The sequence below is a fragment of the Arachis duranensis genome, chromosome 7 (assembly GCF_000817695.3).
Source record: "Arachis duranensis cultivar V14167 chromosome 7, aradu.V14167.gnm2.J7QH, whole genome shotgun sequence".
NCBI classification, from domain to species: domain Eukaryota; kingdom Viridiplantae; phylum Streptophyta; class Magnoliopsida; order Fabales; family Fabaceae; genus Arachis; species Arachis duranensis.
In genome coordinates this window covers 69182649-69197736 of record NC_029778.3, presented here as the reverse complement: position 1 = coordinate 69197736, position 15088 = coordinate 69182649, and the positions used below count along the sequence as shown (strand labels likewise).

The window sequence follows — 15088 nt, the reverse complement described above, 5'->3', positions numbered from 1 at the left end:
TAAACTAACAATATCAATTAATTGATTTGATTAGATATTTAAATATTATTTAATTTATTATAATTTATATCAATTTGATTTGGTAGTATTTCCTAATTTATTTATTTTAATATTCTGTTAATATTTTTTAATTTATTTCTTTTAATTTGTTAAACCAAATATATTGTGTGTACTAATTAATTAATTTGATTAATTTATTAGTCATTAAAATAATAAATCTATGAATAAAATAGGCAATTGAAATATTTTTAACTAATAATTAAATCATATCAAATTATATCATATATGATGAGCTAAATTCAAATCATGTGAATTAAGGACTAAAATAAAATAAGATAATTTCTTACTTATTCAAGTTGAGTGCAATAAATACAAATTAACTTTGTTAAATAATCACAGTTGTCTGGTCTACTATATAGATGGCCACACAAAATTATAAGAATCGTAATTTTTATCGCTCTTACTATTTCAACTCTTCTTTTCTTCTTTTTTTTTTCTTTATGTATAATTTCTTTTATGTATAAATGTATCCAAAATGAGAAAGTACGGATGAGTATTTTATTGATTGTTTGCTTGATGAATATATCTCAATTTAGGCATTTTACTAATGTGGATGGAAGTTGACCTATAGCAATTCAAAATGGCCAATGTATTTTTTTATAGTATTAGATAGAAGAATATTTGTTAAAATGAATATACCCATTGTAATGAATTTTTTTTCAATTATTATATTTTTATCTCAGTCGTGTAAATTTTTTGAAGGCACAAAATAATAAAATAGGTTGACTTTAATATCATTAGAATCTAAATTTAATAGTTCAAATAAGCACCACTAATTATGTTAAAAAAATAATTTTATAATAATAATGTGATTTACATATTAACTTTTTCGAGTAAATTTATTTCAAAATTAAATGTAAAAATTAGACTCAATTAGCTAAAATTTTGAAGGTAATATAGATTTTGAAAACAAAATTAACATTCATTAAGGAAATAAATTTATTTATGGCTATTTCCTAATTATAAATAATAACAAGACTTATGAAAAAATATTAATGTCATTATTTCTATTAATTAAATCATAATATTAGGTAGTTGATAGTTTCATAAGCAAAAATTATTAAGTAATTACGTAAAAATTAGCAACGAATAAGCAATAAGGATTCAGAAAAAAATTGATTATATAATACCAATTTCATAATTAAAATATGTCACATATCATATTCTCATTTCTATTTATTATCTATTCTATTATATAAAAATCAGGTTTCTGCACTTAATGATGGAGTTAACGTGACATGCTTATGAGAGTGTTTAGCGATTTATTTCTTTTAACTCATTAAATACAATATATTATGATAAATTAACTATATCAACTAATTGATTTGATTAGATATTTAAATATCATATAATTTATTATAATTTATATCAATTTGATTTGATAGTATTTTTTAATTTATTTCTTTTAATGTTCTGTTAGTATTTTTTAATTTATTTTTTAAATTTATTAAACCAAATTAATTATACTAATTATTTGTATTAATTAACTAATTAGATTAATTAATTAAAATAATAAATCTATGAATAAAATATGTTCTCGAGATATTTTTCACTAATAATTAAATCAAATTAAATCATATTTATTGAGCTAAATTTAAATCATGTAAATTAAGGACTAAACTAAAATAAAATTATTTTGTACTCATTCAAATTGAATGCAATAAATAAAATTAATTTTGTTAGATAATCATGATCTTTTGATCTTCTATATATAAATAGCCACACAAAATTATAAAAATCATCATATTTTTTAAGTTACTACACAGATATTATATTTTAGGTAATTGTATATTTTTTATGTTATTTTAAAAAATTTTATATAATTTATAGATCGTTTAACTATGTTTATTTCTTTTAAAGCATTGTTATTATTGGAGAGTAACTAATGTTTGTGAAAGTCTAAAATTGAGAAATAAAAATATAAAATATTAATATACTGAATTTTCGAAGTATAAATCTTGAAGTAAATATATGTGATTATAATTAATGATCATAATTAAAAATTTTTATTTTATTTCAATTTGTTCAGGACATGTTTATCTTAAATTTTATTTCTTTATTAATTAGTATTTTTTGTACATTTAATTGTCATTAATTTATATAAATTAAAGTGTATAACTTAAAAAATTAGATACATGTCTAAAAAATAAAAAATATTTTTTTAGTAAAAAATTTATGTCACTTTGGCTTTTTTTTTTGTATCATATCTTACATTTTTACTATAATTAAAAGTTAGAGATAAATTATTAAATATAAATTAGCAAAAAAATATAATACTCAATGAATTATCATAATTACATTTAAAGGTATTTAAGTTATTTTCGTATGATAAAAGTGATATGCTTTAAAAAATATTTGTATATAATTTACTAACAAATATATGAGATATTTATCATAATTTTTATTTTTAATAAAAATATCATTGTATTAAAGTGATGCATTATAAAGATGTATAAATGATATTTTTATTAAAAAAATTTACAAGATAGTAAATGCAATTTTATTTAAATTTTATCCTTGACATTTAATTTTAATTTTACCTTTAGAATTTCAATATGTTTCAATTATACCATTAGAGTGAACAACATTAATTATAACTAATCAATTATATTATCTTATTTGACCAAGATTAAATAAATATTAAATTATTTAATAAATAATAAATAAAAAATAAAATAAATGAATTTAATTTGAATTATTTTCTTATTATTTTCTATATCTAGAAATCAGAATGTGCTTTTATGTATTTTGATTAATAGTTTTTAAAGGAGTTACCATTTTATTTACTAACATTTTAAATTTTTATAATATTTTCATAAAACTTGATTAATAGGTTCTTCTTCACAATGTTTTTCTTAAATTTTTTAACAAAATTATATCTTAATTTTTGTCTTTCATCTTTTATATTTATTTATTATACTAATTTTTTTACAATGTATTTTTAGCAACTACATACATTATTTTTATGTCTTTTTTTTTACTTTTTTAAATTATTTTATTATCTTATTTTTAATTATTTATTTTACTTTCACTCATGTGTTTATTGTATTTCACTTCATGTTAGTTTAATTTCATAGTTAACTTTCAATTATATAAAATTCAATAGTTTCTTTTAAAACATGCTTAAATATATTATCTATTATGTACAATCATTAGGATGAACAAAAACCATAAATTGAATATATAATTTAATTTTAATTTAAACTAAAACTAAATGAATTGTCAGAAAAATAGCAACCAATTTTATTTTTAATTTCTCTATAATTTATTTAAAGGTAAAAATTTCTCTATAACCACTAATATCGTCGATAACAAAATTATAAGTCTCTATAAAATAAAAAATATATATAAAATAAATAACACATATATATAATTTTAAAGTTATTCATCATAGACTATGGACAAATTTTTTTAAAAAAAAATCTTATGCATCAACATGTAATTTTTTTATATTTTTTTTCTAAAATTTTTTTGAATTATCAACATTTAAGTTGTCTATACATCACTTCTCAAAATATTATGATTTCACAAGATATATTATGTGGGGTAAATCATCTTTATAAATCATTTGCATACCAATTTTACGTATATCCCCCAAATTAAAAAAGGCTATGTACATGTCTCAATTTACATATCAATGTAAATCAAATTTATGGAGTTCGAATTATGTGTTTTCGTAGTTAATCGAATCTATAAGATTCGAATTACTTGGATGCTATCTATGCTACTAAATCGAACGAAGGAGATTCATTTAAAATGAGCTGGATTGCTACTAAGTGGGTATAAATCGAACCTTATTGCTTCGATTTACCATAGACCATATAAATCGATCCTTATTGCTTCGATTTTATATGTTTAGGCAGGGCGGGGAGGACCAACCCACTAGATAGCAAACTTTTGGTAAGATAGGGCGGATTTTTTCGTTTGCCACCTCTAATGGAGACACGGACATAAGTACCTATCCCATGGAACCTATTAAATATACACAAATATAAAATTATTAATTTATCCTAATTTATATATACATAAATTCATTTCTTGAATTAGTAACCCTAATTTCTGTCTCCAATTCCAATTTTTCCTTTTTCTTCCAAACTTATTCTCAGCCTCGATCCTCTTTCTCTAACTCACTTTCTCTGCCGCTCAAGTCCGTCACTACGTCGTTCAGTATCATTCCAAAAAATTATGTTATATTATTATGTTGGAATATATTTTTATGTTTTCTCCTTTTAAAATGTTATTTTTCATAATGAATATGTTATAAATTATGTTGCATTATATTAAATTGATTATTTTATTATTATTATTATATTATGTCTTTTTGTGTTAATTTTTTCAAAAGTTTTCAAAGAATACTCGTAGATACTCGAGAAGATCTGCGTTCCCTAAGGGATAATTAAACAGAAACTTGCAATGGCAAAGAAGGAACGAGAGCATTTTTTTAAATAGGAATGAGGGATGGGAAGGGGCTTCTCACCCTCTCCTAAGTACTCATTACCATATCTAACTAGCAATGGAGATCCAATCTGAGTCGATTTAATAGGGGACGCGTGGACTTTATCTGCATTGGGCCTTGATAAACCCCATTTTTAGGGTTTATCTTGTGCTTAATTTAGTGGATTTTATCCATTATTCTCACACTTATTCATAGAAATTACATGTTTTACACTTTCCTTCCTGATTTTGTGCTATGATTGAAAACATGCTTCTCTGTCCTTAAATTTGCTAGCTGTAATCTTCTCTTATTACCATTCGATACCGTGATATGTGTGTTAAGTGTTTTCAGGGTTTACAAGGCAAGAATGGCTTAAAGGATGGAAAGGAAGCATGCAAAAGTGGAAGGAATACAGGAAATTGAAGGAATCGCAAAGCTGTCAAGCCTAACCTCTTCATATTCAATTGATCATAACTTGAGCTACAAAGATCCAAATGAGGCAGTTTTAGTTGCATTGGAAAGCTAACATCCGGGACTTCAAAATGATATATAATTTGTCATAGTTGCCACGCATCTAGGCGACGCGCACGCGGAATGGACGCGGACTCGCACATTTGCAAAATTTCAGCGACCCAGAAATCGCCGTTTTTTACCCAATTTTCGGCCCAGAAAACACAGATTAGAGGCTGCAGAGTAGAGGAATCAGAGAGACACTTCCCATTATTCGTAATTTTTAGGATTCTCTTAGTTTTAGGTTTATTTCTTCATCAAATTCAGGTTCAATGTTCCTTTAATTTAGTTTCTCTTTTACTCTTATTTGTCTTAGCATTCTGGTTTATTTATTTCCCTTGTTGATTACTTTATCTTCTCATTTAGTTTATGAATTCTCATGTTAGATTTGATTTTCTATTTAATCTAATTTGAGGTATTTTATATTTATGATTGCTTTCTTCAATTTGTGTTATTGATGCTTTCAATTGATTGTTTGGATTTAATATTCTCTTATTGATTTTCTATATTTTTATTTTGTACCTTCCAAGTGTTTGACAAAATGCTTGGGAGGATCTCAAATTAGACTTTTATGTTCTTGGCTTGGGATGGCAACTTAGGAACTCTTGAGTTACTTGTCCAAGAAATTGATGATTGGGAGTCATTAACTCTAGTTCTCACTAATTGAATTGGTGGAGAGCTAGGACTTATGGACTTGGAATGATATAGCTCATTTAACTTTCCTTTACTATTAGTTAGAGGATGACTTAATGGGATAGATCTCATGTTGTGGTTAGTGATAAGGATAGAGATCCTTGACCACTAAACCTTGCCAAGAGCTTTTCTAGTCATTTGATTTCCTTTGCAATTTACTTTTCTTGTTTCCTTATTCAAAAACCCCAAAATATATCTTTACATAACCAATTATAAGAACACTTTCCTGTAATTTCTTGAGAGACGACCCGAGGTTTAAATACTTCGGTTATTATTATTTTTAGGGGTTTGTTACTTGTGACAACCAAAATTTTTGTACGAAAGGATTCTTGTTGGTTTAGAAGCTATACTTTCAACGAGAACTTATTTATGAAATTCTAGACCACACAAAAGTCCGTTCGTCAAAATGGCGCCGTTACCGGGGAATTGCAAACGTGTGCCTTATTATTGGTTATTTAAATATTTGCTTTTTTCTTGTTTGTTAGTTTTTGTTAGTTTTAGGACTTAGTCGCTTATTTTTATTAGATTTTATTTTTATTTGCTACTATGAATTCTCACTCCTTTGCCTATGAGTTTAGTTCAAACTATGTTGCAAGAAATGGAAGCTACAATGAGAATATGCATCAAGGATGGGAGAATCAAAGATGGGAGGAGCCACATGGATTTGATCAACCCTTTTGGCAATAACTTCCACCGACATACTATGCCCAAGAGCCATTCCAAGAGGCATACCAAGATAATGGCTATGGTGAGCACCCTTTTGATATCAACAACCACCACCATATGCCTATGAGCCACCTTTCCTACATAACTTTGAACCACCATACTCACAAGCTCTCTTCAACCAAACACCTCCATATGATCCTAATCCTTATCTACCATACCAATTACCCTATGAACAATACACAAAACCACCCAAACTCCAACATAATTACTCTCATGAACCACCACCTCAATATTCACCATCTCCATGCCCTTACCAAGAAGAACCACCTTCCTATTATGAATCATTTCTCCAAAATAATGAACCCTCCTATCCACCCCAACCTCCATTGGATAACAACACCCTTAGTGCTATTCATCAAGGGCAAATAAGGCTTCAAACCACACTCACCTCTACTCTCACTAATCTCACCTATACTCTTCAAGCTCTTATATCCCGCATGGACCAATTCTCCACCTCGAATACTCAACCCTCAAGCTCTAGTGCACCACCACCCTCTATGGAAGAACATCCATATCCACCAATCCAAGAGCAAGATGATACCAATTATATTATTGACATAGAACAAGAGAGAAGGGACCGTCTTAGGGACGTATTGGATCGGCTTCATGCATCTATACTTCAAAAGAAGCAAGAGGAGGCCCAAAAGGTGGAGGTAGTAGAGACCCTTGAAGGCAAATGAGTGGTTGAAAAATTAGTAAAGGAAGACATCAAGGAAGAGTTCGATTTTTTAGAGCAAGTGGAGAAAGCCGAAATTATAGAAGAAGAGGAAGTGATTGAAGACTTAGGAGATGTAGAACCTCCATGGGAAACTCAAGTCATAGAGCCTCCTTCTAAGACGTTTGAAATTGATGTTGAGGAGGGTGTACAACCTCCAAGGCATATCATGGTTGAAGACTTTGAAGAGGTTGATCCATAGATGGATTCAATCATTGATGAATCCTTATCTATAATTGAATCCTCTCCCATTGGACTTGACATGGAGATTAAAGAAGAAGAAGCACAACCTCCCATGCCCTTGGTGAGCAATGAAGAAGAGATCGAATTGGAAGAAAGCTACCAAGAGGAAGATGTTGATATTGAAGAAGCTTGCAAAGAGGTGGAAGTTGTCAAGAAAGAACACACGGGAGTGGAGCTTGAAATCACCTTACCGAAGTTGTTGGAGACCACTCCCCCAAAGCCATTACCATCCAATACAATATTCAAGTGGGTAAAATTCATATCCTTAACCTTTACTTTTCCACTTGAATATGGTCAACTTAGGGCTCTTTGTGGCGTTAAGAGTAAGAGGAAGATAGTTAGTGGTTGGAATTGTCATGCAAGGTTCAATATGGTTGTATGCTCCAAGTTGAAATGAAAAGGTTGGTGTAGAGCTCGATTGAATGGGTCTAGGAAGTTGTTTGGACGCTTCAGTGAGAATTTAGATTGCTTGTCACTCGATTGGAACAATGATGATCAATACGAAGACAGGTGCAAAAACAAGGTTTGGGATCCCAGAATTTATTCTAGCACTCAACACTCTTGGGGCCTTGTCACTTGCTTCAACTTGCTTCAAGGTTTTAGGCGCCTAGTTTGGGATCCCAGAGGCTATTAGAATTGCAAGCATTGGTTGGGATTCTTGGAAGAGTTCAAGCATAAGCCGCCCTGACAAGGAGCTCACCAAATGTCTAACTTAAGGACTTTAACTAAAAGTATTAGGTGGGAGACAACCCACCATGGTATGATCGTTCCTTTTCATTCTTAGTTTTATGTTAATTCATATTTGTCTGTGTTCATTCATATATCATACATCATCCCTGCATTCTGCATATATATATAAAAGGAGGAGAGCCATCGACGCTTACGCATCCGTGACGCACGCGCGCCCCTTAGCGATCAAATTTTGTAACAGAAGTTACAGAGGGTTCTGCAGGAGCTGTGCAGGAAGCATGCCCAACGCACAAGCTCACCCACGCGTACGCGTACCTGACGCGTACGTGACCCTCTTGGTTTGGGCGACCCACGCGGAAGCGTGCATGGCGCGCACGTATGCCTATGATAATTGGTGTAAATGAGTGTTTTGCCCGAAAGTTGTGATGGCCTCGCTCTGGGTTCGTGCTAGAAGCACAAATTGACCCACACGTACATATGCCTGACGCGTACGCATCCTTTTCTCCACTTGGCTATCCACGCATGCGCGTACATGCCGTGCACGCGTCGATTGAAATTTTGCCCAATTGCAAAAGTTACAGTGAGTTGTGCGTGTGCGGTGCTGGCCTCGCGCTAGAGGCACCGCTTTGGTCACCCGTAAGCGTACCCGACGCCTCCGCGTCCCTTTCTCTTTTGTGCGCCCACACGTCCGCACGCAGTACGCATATGCGTCGGTCGCACCACATCACTTATGCAGCGCGCATCCCTGTTCCGTGTTTTCTCTACCTTCTTTTCTCTTCTTCTCTTTTCAAATCCTAATTCTTTCTCTTCCCCTTCCTCCTTTTTTCTTCATTCTTCTTCTTCTCTCTCTCCTACTTTCCTCTCTCCTTTTCTTCTTTCCTATTCCTTTCTCACTTTCTTCTCTTTCCTTCTCATCTTTATTCTCTTTCATTCTCTTTTACATATTGCATTTTTTTTACGTTCTTTCATTGTATTTTAATTTTGTTCATGCCTTTATCTTCTTTTCTCATTTTTTATTTTATCATTGGTGTTAAATGTTCTTATTCAACTGTTGCATCTTTTTCTTGTATTATTTTGGTGCTTAGTGACTTGTTTTATATTGTTGGGTGACATTATTTCTAAGTCAATTCTACTATTTTATGATACTTGTATTCTTTTTGCATTGATATGAACTTATACCATTTTTCATACCCACTCTCCCCCATTGTCGCAAATTTTTACACTATTGATATGCCACTTGCTTCTACTGTTTTCTCACTTGCATGTTGTAGCTACCATGTAGTTGAGATCCTCATTATTTGGCATTAACCCACACATACTTTACTTGTTTTCTTATCTTTGTTTCTAGGTTATTCTTCTTCCTTTTTCTCTTCTTTCAGGATGGCCACCGAGGAGGAAAAAGGAAAGTTTCTAATGGGGCAATCAACAAGTCCGCCGCACAATCTTAGGAGAAAAGCATTAGTTGGAGCCACCCATCTATTTGCACATCTTTGCATGCACCGAGGACGGTGCAATCTTTAAGTGCATCTTTGCATGCACCACTGTGCGCGCGGATCGCACACTACTCCAGGGACGCGTACGCGTCGATGCCCACGCTGATACCTTTAATGAAATCACACCTGGCAATTTCAGGAGGGCTTCTGGCCCAGTTTTGAAGCCAATCTTTGGCAAAAAAAAGGCTAAAAAGACCAAGAACTGAAGGGGGAAGGCATTCATCCATCATTCATTCAATCATTATTCATAATTGAGGGTTTTAGATGTAGTTTTCTAGAGAGAGAGGCTCTCTCCTCTCTCTAGGTTTTAGGATTCTTAGTTTTATTCCTTTTCAATTTTAGATTCTAATATACTTTAATTTAGTTTTCTTCTACTCTTAGTTGTTCTAGTATTTTATTTTATTTATATTCTCTTGTTAATCTATTCTACAATTTGGTTTATGAATTTTCCATGTTAGATTTAATTTTCTTATTGATGCAATTTGAGGTATTTTATGTTTGATGCTTTGTCCTTCATTTGTTTCTATTGATGTTGCAATTGGTTGCTTAGATTTAATATTCTCTTATTAATTTTCTATGTTCTTATTTTGTGCCTTCCAAGTGTTTGATGAAATGTTTGGGAGGATTTTAAATTAGACTTTTATGTTCTTGGCTTGGGATGGTAACTTAGGAACTCTTGAGTTACTAATGTTTAAGTATTTGATGATTGGGAGCCATTAACTCTAGTTCTCACTAATTGAATTAGTGGAGAGTTAGGACTTATAGACCTAGATTGATATAGCTCATTTAACTTTCCTCTACTACTAACTAGAGGATGAATTAATGAGATTGATCCTTACCAATTCTCATATTGTGGTTAGTGATAAGGAGAGACATCCTTGACTACCAAACCTTGTCAAGACCTTTTTTGTCATTTGATTTTTCTTGCAATTTACTTTTCCCTGTTCCCTTATTCAAAACCCCAAATATACAACTCATAACCAATAACAAGAACACTTTCCTGAAATTTCTTGAGAGACGACCCGATGTTTGAATACTTCGGTTATTAATTTTAGGGGTTTGTTACTTGGGACAACCAAACTTTTGTATGAAAGAATTATTGTTGGTTTAGAAATTATACTTGCAACGAGAGTTTATTTGTGAATTCTAAACCACACAAAAGTCCGTTCATCAATAGACATGCATCATGTTGTTTGCACATTTATATTTGATTGTGTTTGCTTATCTAGTTTCTCCGTGATTGTGCTGTTTGTCATATTGCAATTTGTCTGTGTGTTGATCTGTTTCTTGTGCTATTAGTTGGTGTATTGAGGTGACTGAGAACCGAGGTTGTGATTGAGAATTGTTTTAATTTCGGAAATCTAAAGAAGGTAATTAATTATATAAAGTAATAGTAAAATGTATTTTCAAAAGGTTTGATAAAAATATAGTTTTATTGAGTAAAGTTAATTATTTGTATTTTATTTCATTACTCTTTCGACATTCCCATTTCCTACTGAGAACGCATGGTGTGTTCTCACCCCAAAATCTTCCACCCTTTCAGTGACACAGGTTCGAAGACTCAGTTGGAAGCTGCGGGCGATTATTAGTTTTATTTGACTTAAGTTTATGCGTTGAGTCGCTTTCCTAGAATTCCCTCACCTTTGTTAGTTAAGATTTTATTTTATACAGAGGGATATGAGTTGTATCTGAGTTTTATTTGAATTCTGTTGTATAATATTTATTATTATTAATAATTATGTGATTATTATTATTTAAAGATCTTTGAAATGTGGTTTTAACTAATAGAAACAAAATTTTTCGGCTTTTCTAATGCAAAATCGAACTAAAGGCTCAATATTAAATAGTAAATAAAAGGAATTAGGTTAGTAACGCCTTACTTTTGGTTCGATCATGAGGTGCTACAAGTTAGGGTGTTACAATTTTTTTCTACGGATTCCTAACTCGGCAAGTCGAGGACTAATCTACCACATATTGATGTTCTATTTATTAAGAGTCTGTCGCTAACTAATGGATTGCTTATATACACAAGACGAGATTCGAACTCCAAATACTTGCTTACAAATAAGATGATCATTCAACCAATCCAAATTGATTAAAACAAATATTAATTATTTTTAAAACATGTAAGTTGTAAAATATTTATAATAATAATTATTATATAATTTTATGTATTATCCCGTGCAAGATACGGAAACATACACTAGTATTATATAAAAATTGGGTTTTTACACTTAATGATGGAGCTAACATGTCATGTTTTTTAGAGTATTTTTTAGTTTATTTCTTTTAACTCATTAAATACAACTCATTATAATAAGCTAATTCTATCAACTAGTTGATTTGATTAGATATTTAAATGTCATACTAATTAATTTAATTGATTTAATTAATTCATAAATACCAAATTAAATTTCAGTTATTTAATTATGGACAGACATAACTTCTTGAAGATATTTTTCAATTTTATTTTTTTTATTGATTAAACTAAATATCAATTATAATCAATTGTAAATAATCTATTATTATATCAATTATTTGATTTTGGATGGAATTAATAATATTGTCATATGTAATGTAACAATTTTTTGCCAATTCATTAGCCTAACATAGTGAATTTAATTATATTAATATGCTAATATTAATCTAAGTCATTAATAATTTTTTTTTCATAAAAATAATATAATGTTTTGCGTTAGCTTTAAAATTTTGGTATTACTATATTCAACTTAATTTGTCATTGTGATTTGATTTTTTAATTATGCAATATGATTAATATTCAAATGAATAAAATGTTTTTTCTTGTAAATCACATTAAATTCATGATTTTAATTTTCTTACATATAATTTTAAGTTCTCATTTACTTTTTAACACTCTTCATATCTTTCATTTTTTTAGATGATTCTTTTGTTTTCTTTCGCTCTTTAGAATATTCAAATAATATTTTATATTTTATATTTTTATATATTTTATAATTTATTTATTTTTTAACATTATTCTTTAAGATTTTATATGATTTTATTTTATTTTTAATTAATTTTTAATATTTTGCTCCTAAAATAATATCAAGGTCCTTTAAAATAAAAAAATTATTTGTATAAAGTTGTTTAAAGTATTTTACTCAATTTTTCATACTAAATTTACATTTTTATTCATTCTACTAAATATAATACTTTTATTTTATAGACTTTGTAAGTCCTTTGCTCCTTTTGATTAAAAGGTAATAATAATATTTTTTTCTTCTTTTATATTTTGTAGTTTTTATTTTGTTTTATATTTTTGTTATTCTTCATACAATTTATAAAATATATATTTACTTTTATATTTTTTTCAAAGATAAATATTATTTTATTAATATAAAATAAAAGTGTTTCTAGATGAAAGTACAAAAAAATTGGGTATTCCCATTTATCACCAACTGTGACTGAAAGACTAAGTTTAAAAAAGAGTAAAGCAAGAGTAAAAAAAATTAGCAGCATCTATCAGGTATGGTCACGAGTTCACGCACTAAATTGCTGGCTTCTTTCACTATCTCTGGTGTCGGGCTTATTATCTTCTCAAAAACACACTGATTCTTCGCTTTCCAAGTGCTCCAACACAGCACCGCTATGAGGAGGGTCTTTTGTCTACCGTCGAATTGAGCCGCTACCTAGGATAAGACTCGTTGCCACCAATTGAAAAACGTCTCTTCTTCTGTCATCCATAAGTCAGGGGTTATTAAGCTTAGACTCCATATTATTGAAGACAGGGGGCATTGGAACAAAGCATGAGAAATTGATTCAACCTTCAACATGCATCTTGGACAAGCGGCAGGAGTGGATGCGAACCGGCTGTGAACTTGTTGTAACAATGAAAGCTTTTCATGAAGACTTTTCCATAGAAAAATCTTAATTTTATGAGGTAATTTCAATTCCCAAATGATATTCCAGACTCTGTTGTTCTGTATGTTCTAGGGCCTCAATGAAGTAAGAGAATGAAAGAATCCATAAGCAATTTTGTATCCTGACCCCACTTCATATATACCAGATTTTGTCCAGCACCAATTAACTTCATCCTCCTCCTCTGTTGGTTTGATTGAAAAAATTTATTGCATATATCAACTGAAAAAATTGACTCAATCAAATTTCTATTCCAACTTCTATCAGGATTTAGTAACACACTAACATAATACACTTGCAGATTTGGCAGGATTGTGAGTGTATTTTGAGCGACATTAAGGGGCACTGGTGGTGGGGGCCAGAGGTCATGGAAGATGCGAATATTAGTACCAGAGCCTATTTTTCATATCAAGCCTTTCTCGATCACCTTGTGCCCTTCAAGAACACTTCTCCATCCCTACGATGGTACACTTCCTATCTCTGCATGTAGAAAATCTGTATTTCTGAAATATTTAGCTTTGAGCATTCTTGATAGAGTAGAATTAGGGTATTTCATTAGACGCCAACATTGCTTGCCCAATAAAGCCAAATTTTGCACCCTTAGGTCCTTGATCCTCAGCCCTCCATCTTTCTTCGGTCTCATCATTGTGTCCCATTTAATCCAAACTATTCTTCGTTCTGCGCCTTTTTGACCCCACCAAAATTGCAAGAGCATGCTATGAATCTCAGCCAACAGCGTGTCCGGGAGCTTGAAACAAGAGAGTGTATAATTAGGAATCGCCTCTCCCACCGCTCTCAATAGCGTGTGCCTGCCACCTGATGACAATAGACTTCTTTTCCAACCCATAATCCTCTTCTGAACTTTATCCTTGATAGCTCCAAAGGTTGCTTTCTTTGATTTTTGAACTATAGAGGGCAGCCCCAGGTATTTTTCTTGTGTTCCGATATGTTCAATATTTAGTGTCTGAGCAATTGCTAGTCTTGTGTCAGGGGTCTCCCCAAATTCTGACATTTCCAAACTATAGTTCTCATGGCGCCTTGTGTGCCATTTGTAGGCTGGTACCCTCCACCATCTATTCAACTACATTTTCATCCTCTCTTCTTGCTTTCTTTGTAGATCCTTCAGCTATACCACTCATCAACCTTCTTTTGGGTTCACTTTAGTATCTGACTCAGCAGCACCTTGTCTTGCTAACCTTTTCTACTTCTTACCTTTCTTTGTGGTGAGACACTGCCCAATAGCGAACTGCATAAGCTACCCTTCATCATCCTTGGTATTGGACTGACCAGCTATGATAACCTCCATGCATTCTGTTCTAGAATTGGCTGATTGAGATGACTCAGGTGCTGCCGGTTTTTTCTTACGTTGAGTGGCCTTATTCTGATTTTGGGTTGAGTTTTTGAATGTTCTTTCTCATTCAGAGTAGATTCGCATTCCCACTTGGCTGGCTTTAACCCATTCGCCAATGTCATCCTCTTTTACTATATCACTCTCTGTGTCCTTCAACATATCATGACAGTTTTTCACCTCATGCCCCAATTTTGCGCAATAGGTATAGAACTTTCCAAGTCTCTCATAGCGCAGTGCCACTTCTACCTCCTTTTATTAGGTCCTGCCACTATTAATTGATCTCTCACTTGCCT

At 31.1% G+C, this 15088-nt stretch overlaps 1 protein-coding gene across 1 annotated transcript; it reads right to left on the bottom strand.

Annotated features, from left to right (window-relative positions):
- Positions 1-13901: 13901 nt before the first annotated feature.
- On the bottom strand, positions 13902-14456 carry LOC107458608 (uncharacterized mitochondrial protein AtMg00310-like). The gene has a single exon (XM_016076831.1). The coding sequence runs from the start codon at positions 14454-14456 to the stop codon at positions 13902-13904; it is 555 nt and encodes a 184-aa protein (XP_015932317.1).
- Between the last annotated feature and the right edge of the window lie 632 nt (positions 14457-15088).

What these genes read in the sequence shown, in the direction of transcription:
- LOC107458608 (XM_016076831.1), bottom strand. Translation starts at nt 14,456, where the DNA reads ATGTCAGAATTTGGGGAGACCCCTGACACAAGACTAGCAATTGCTCAG.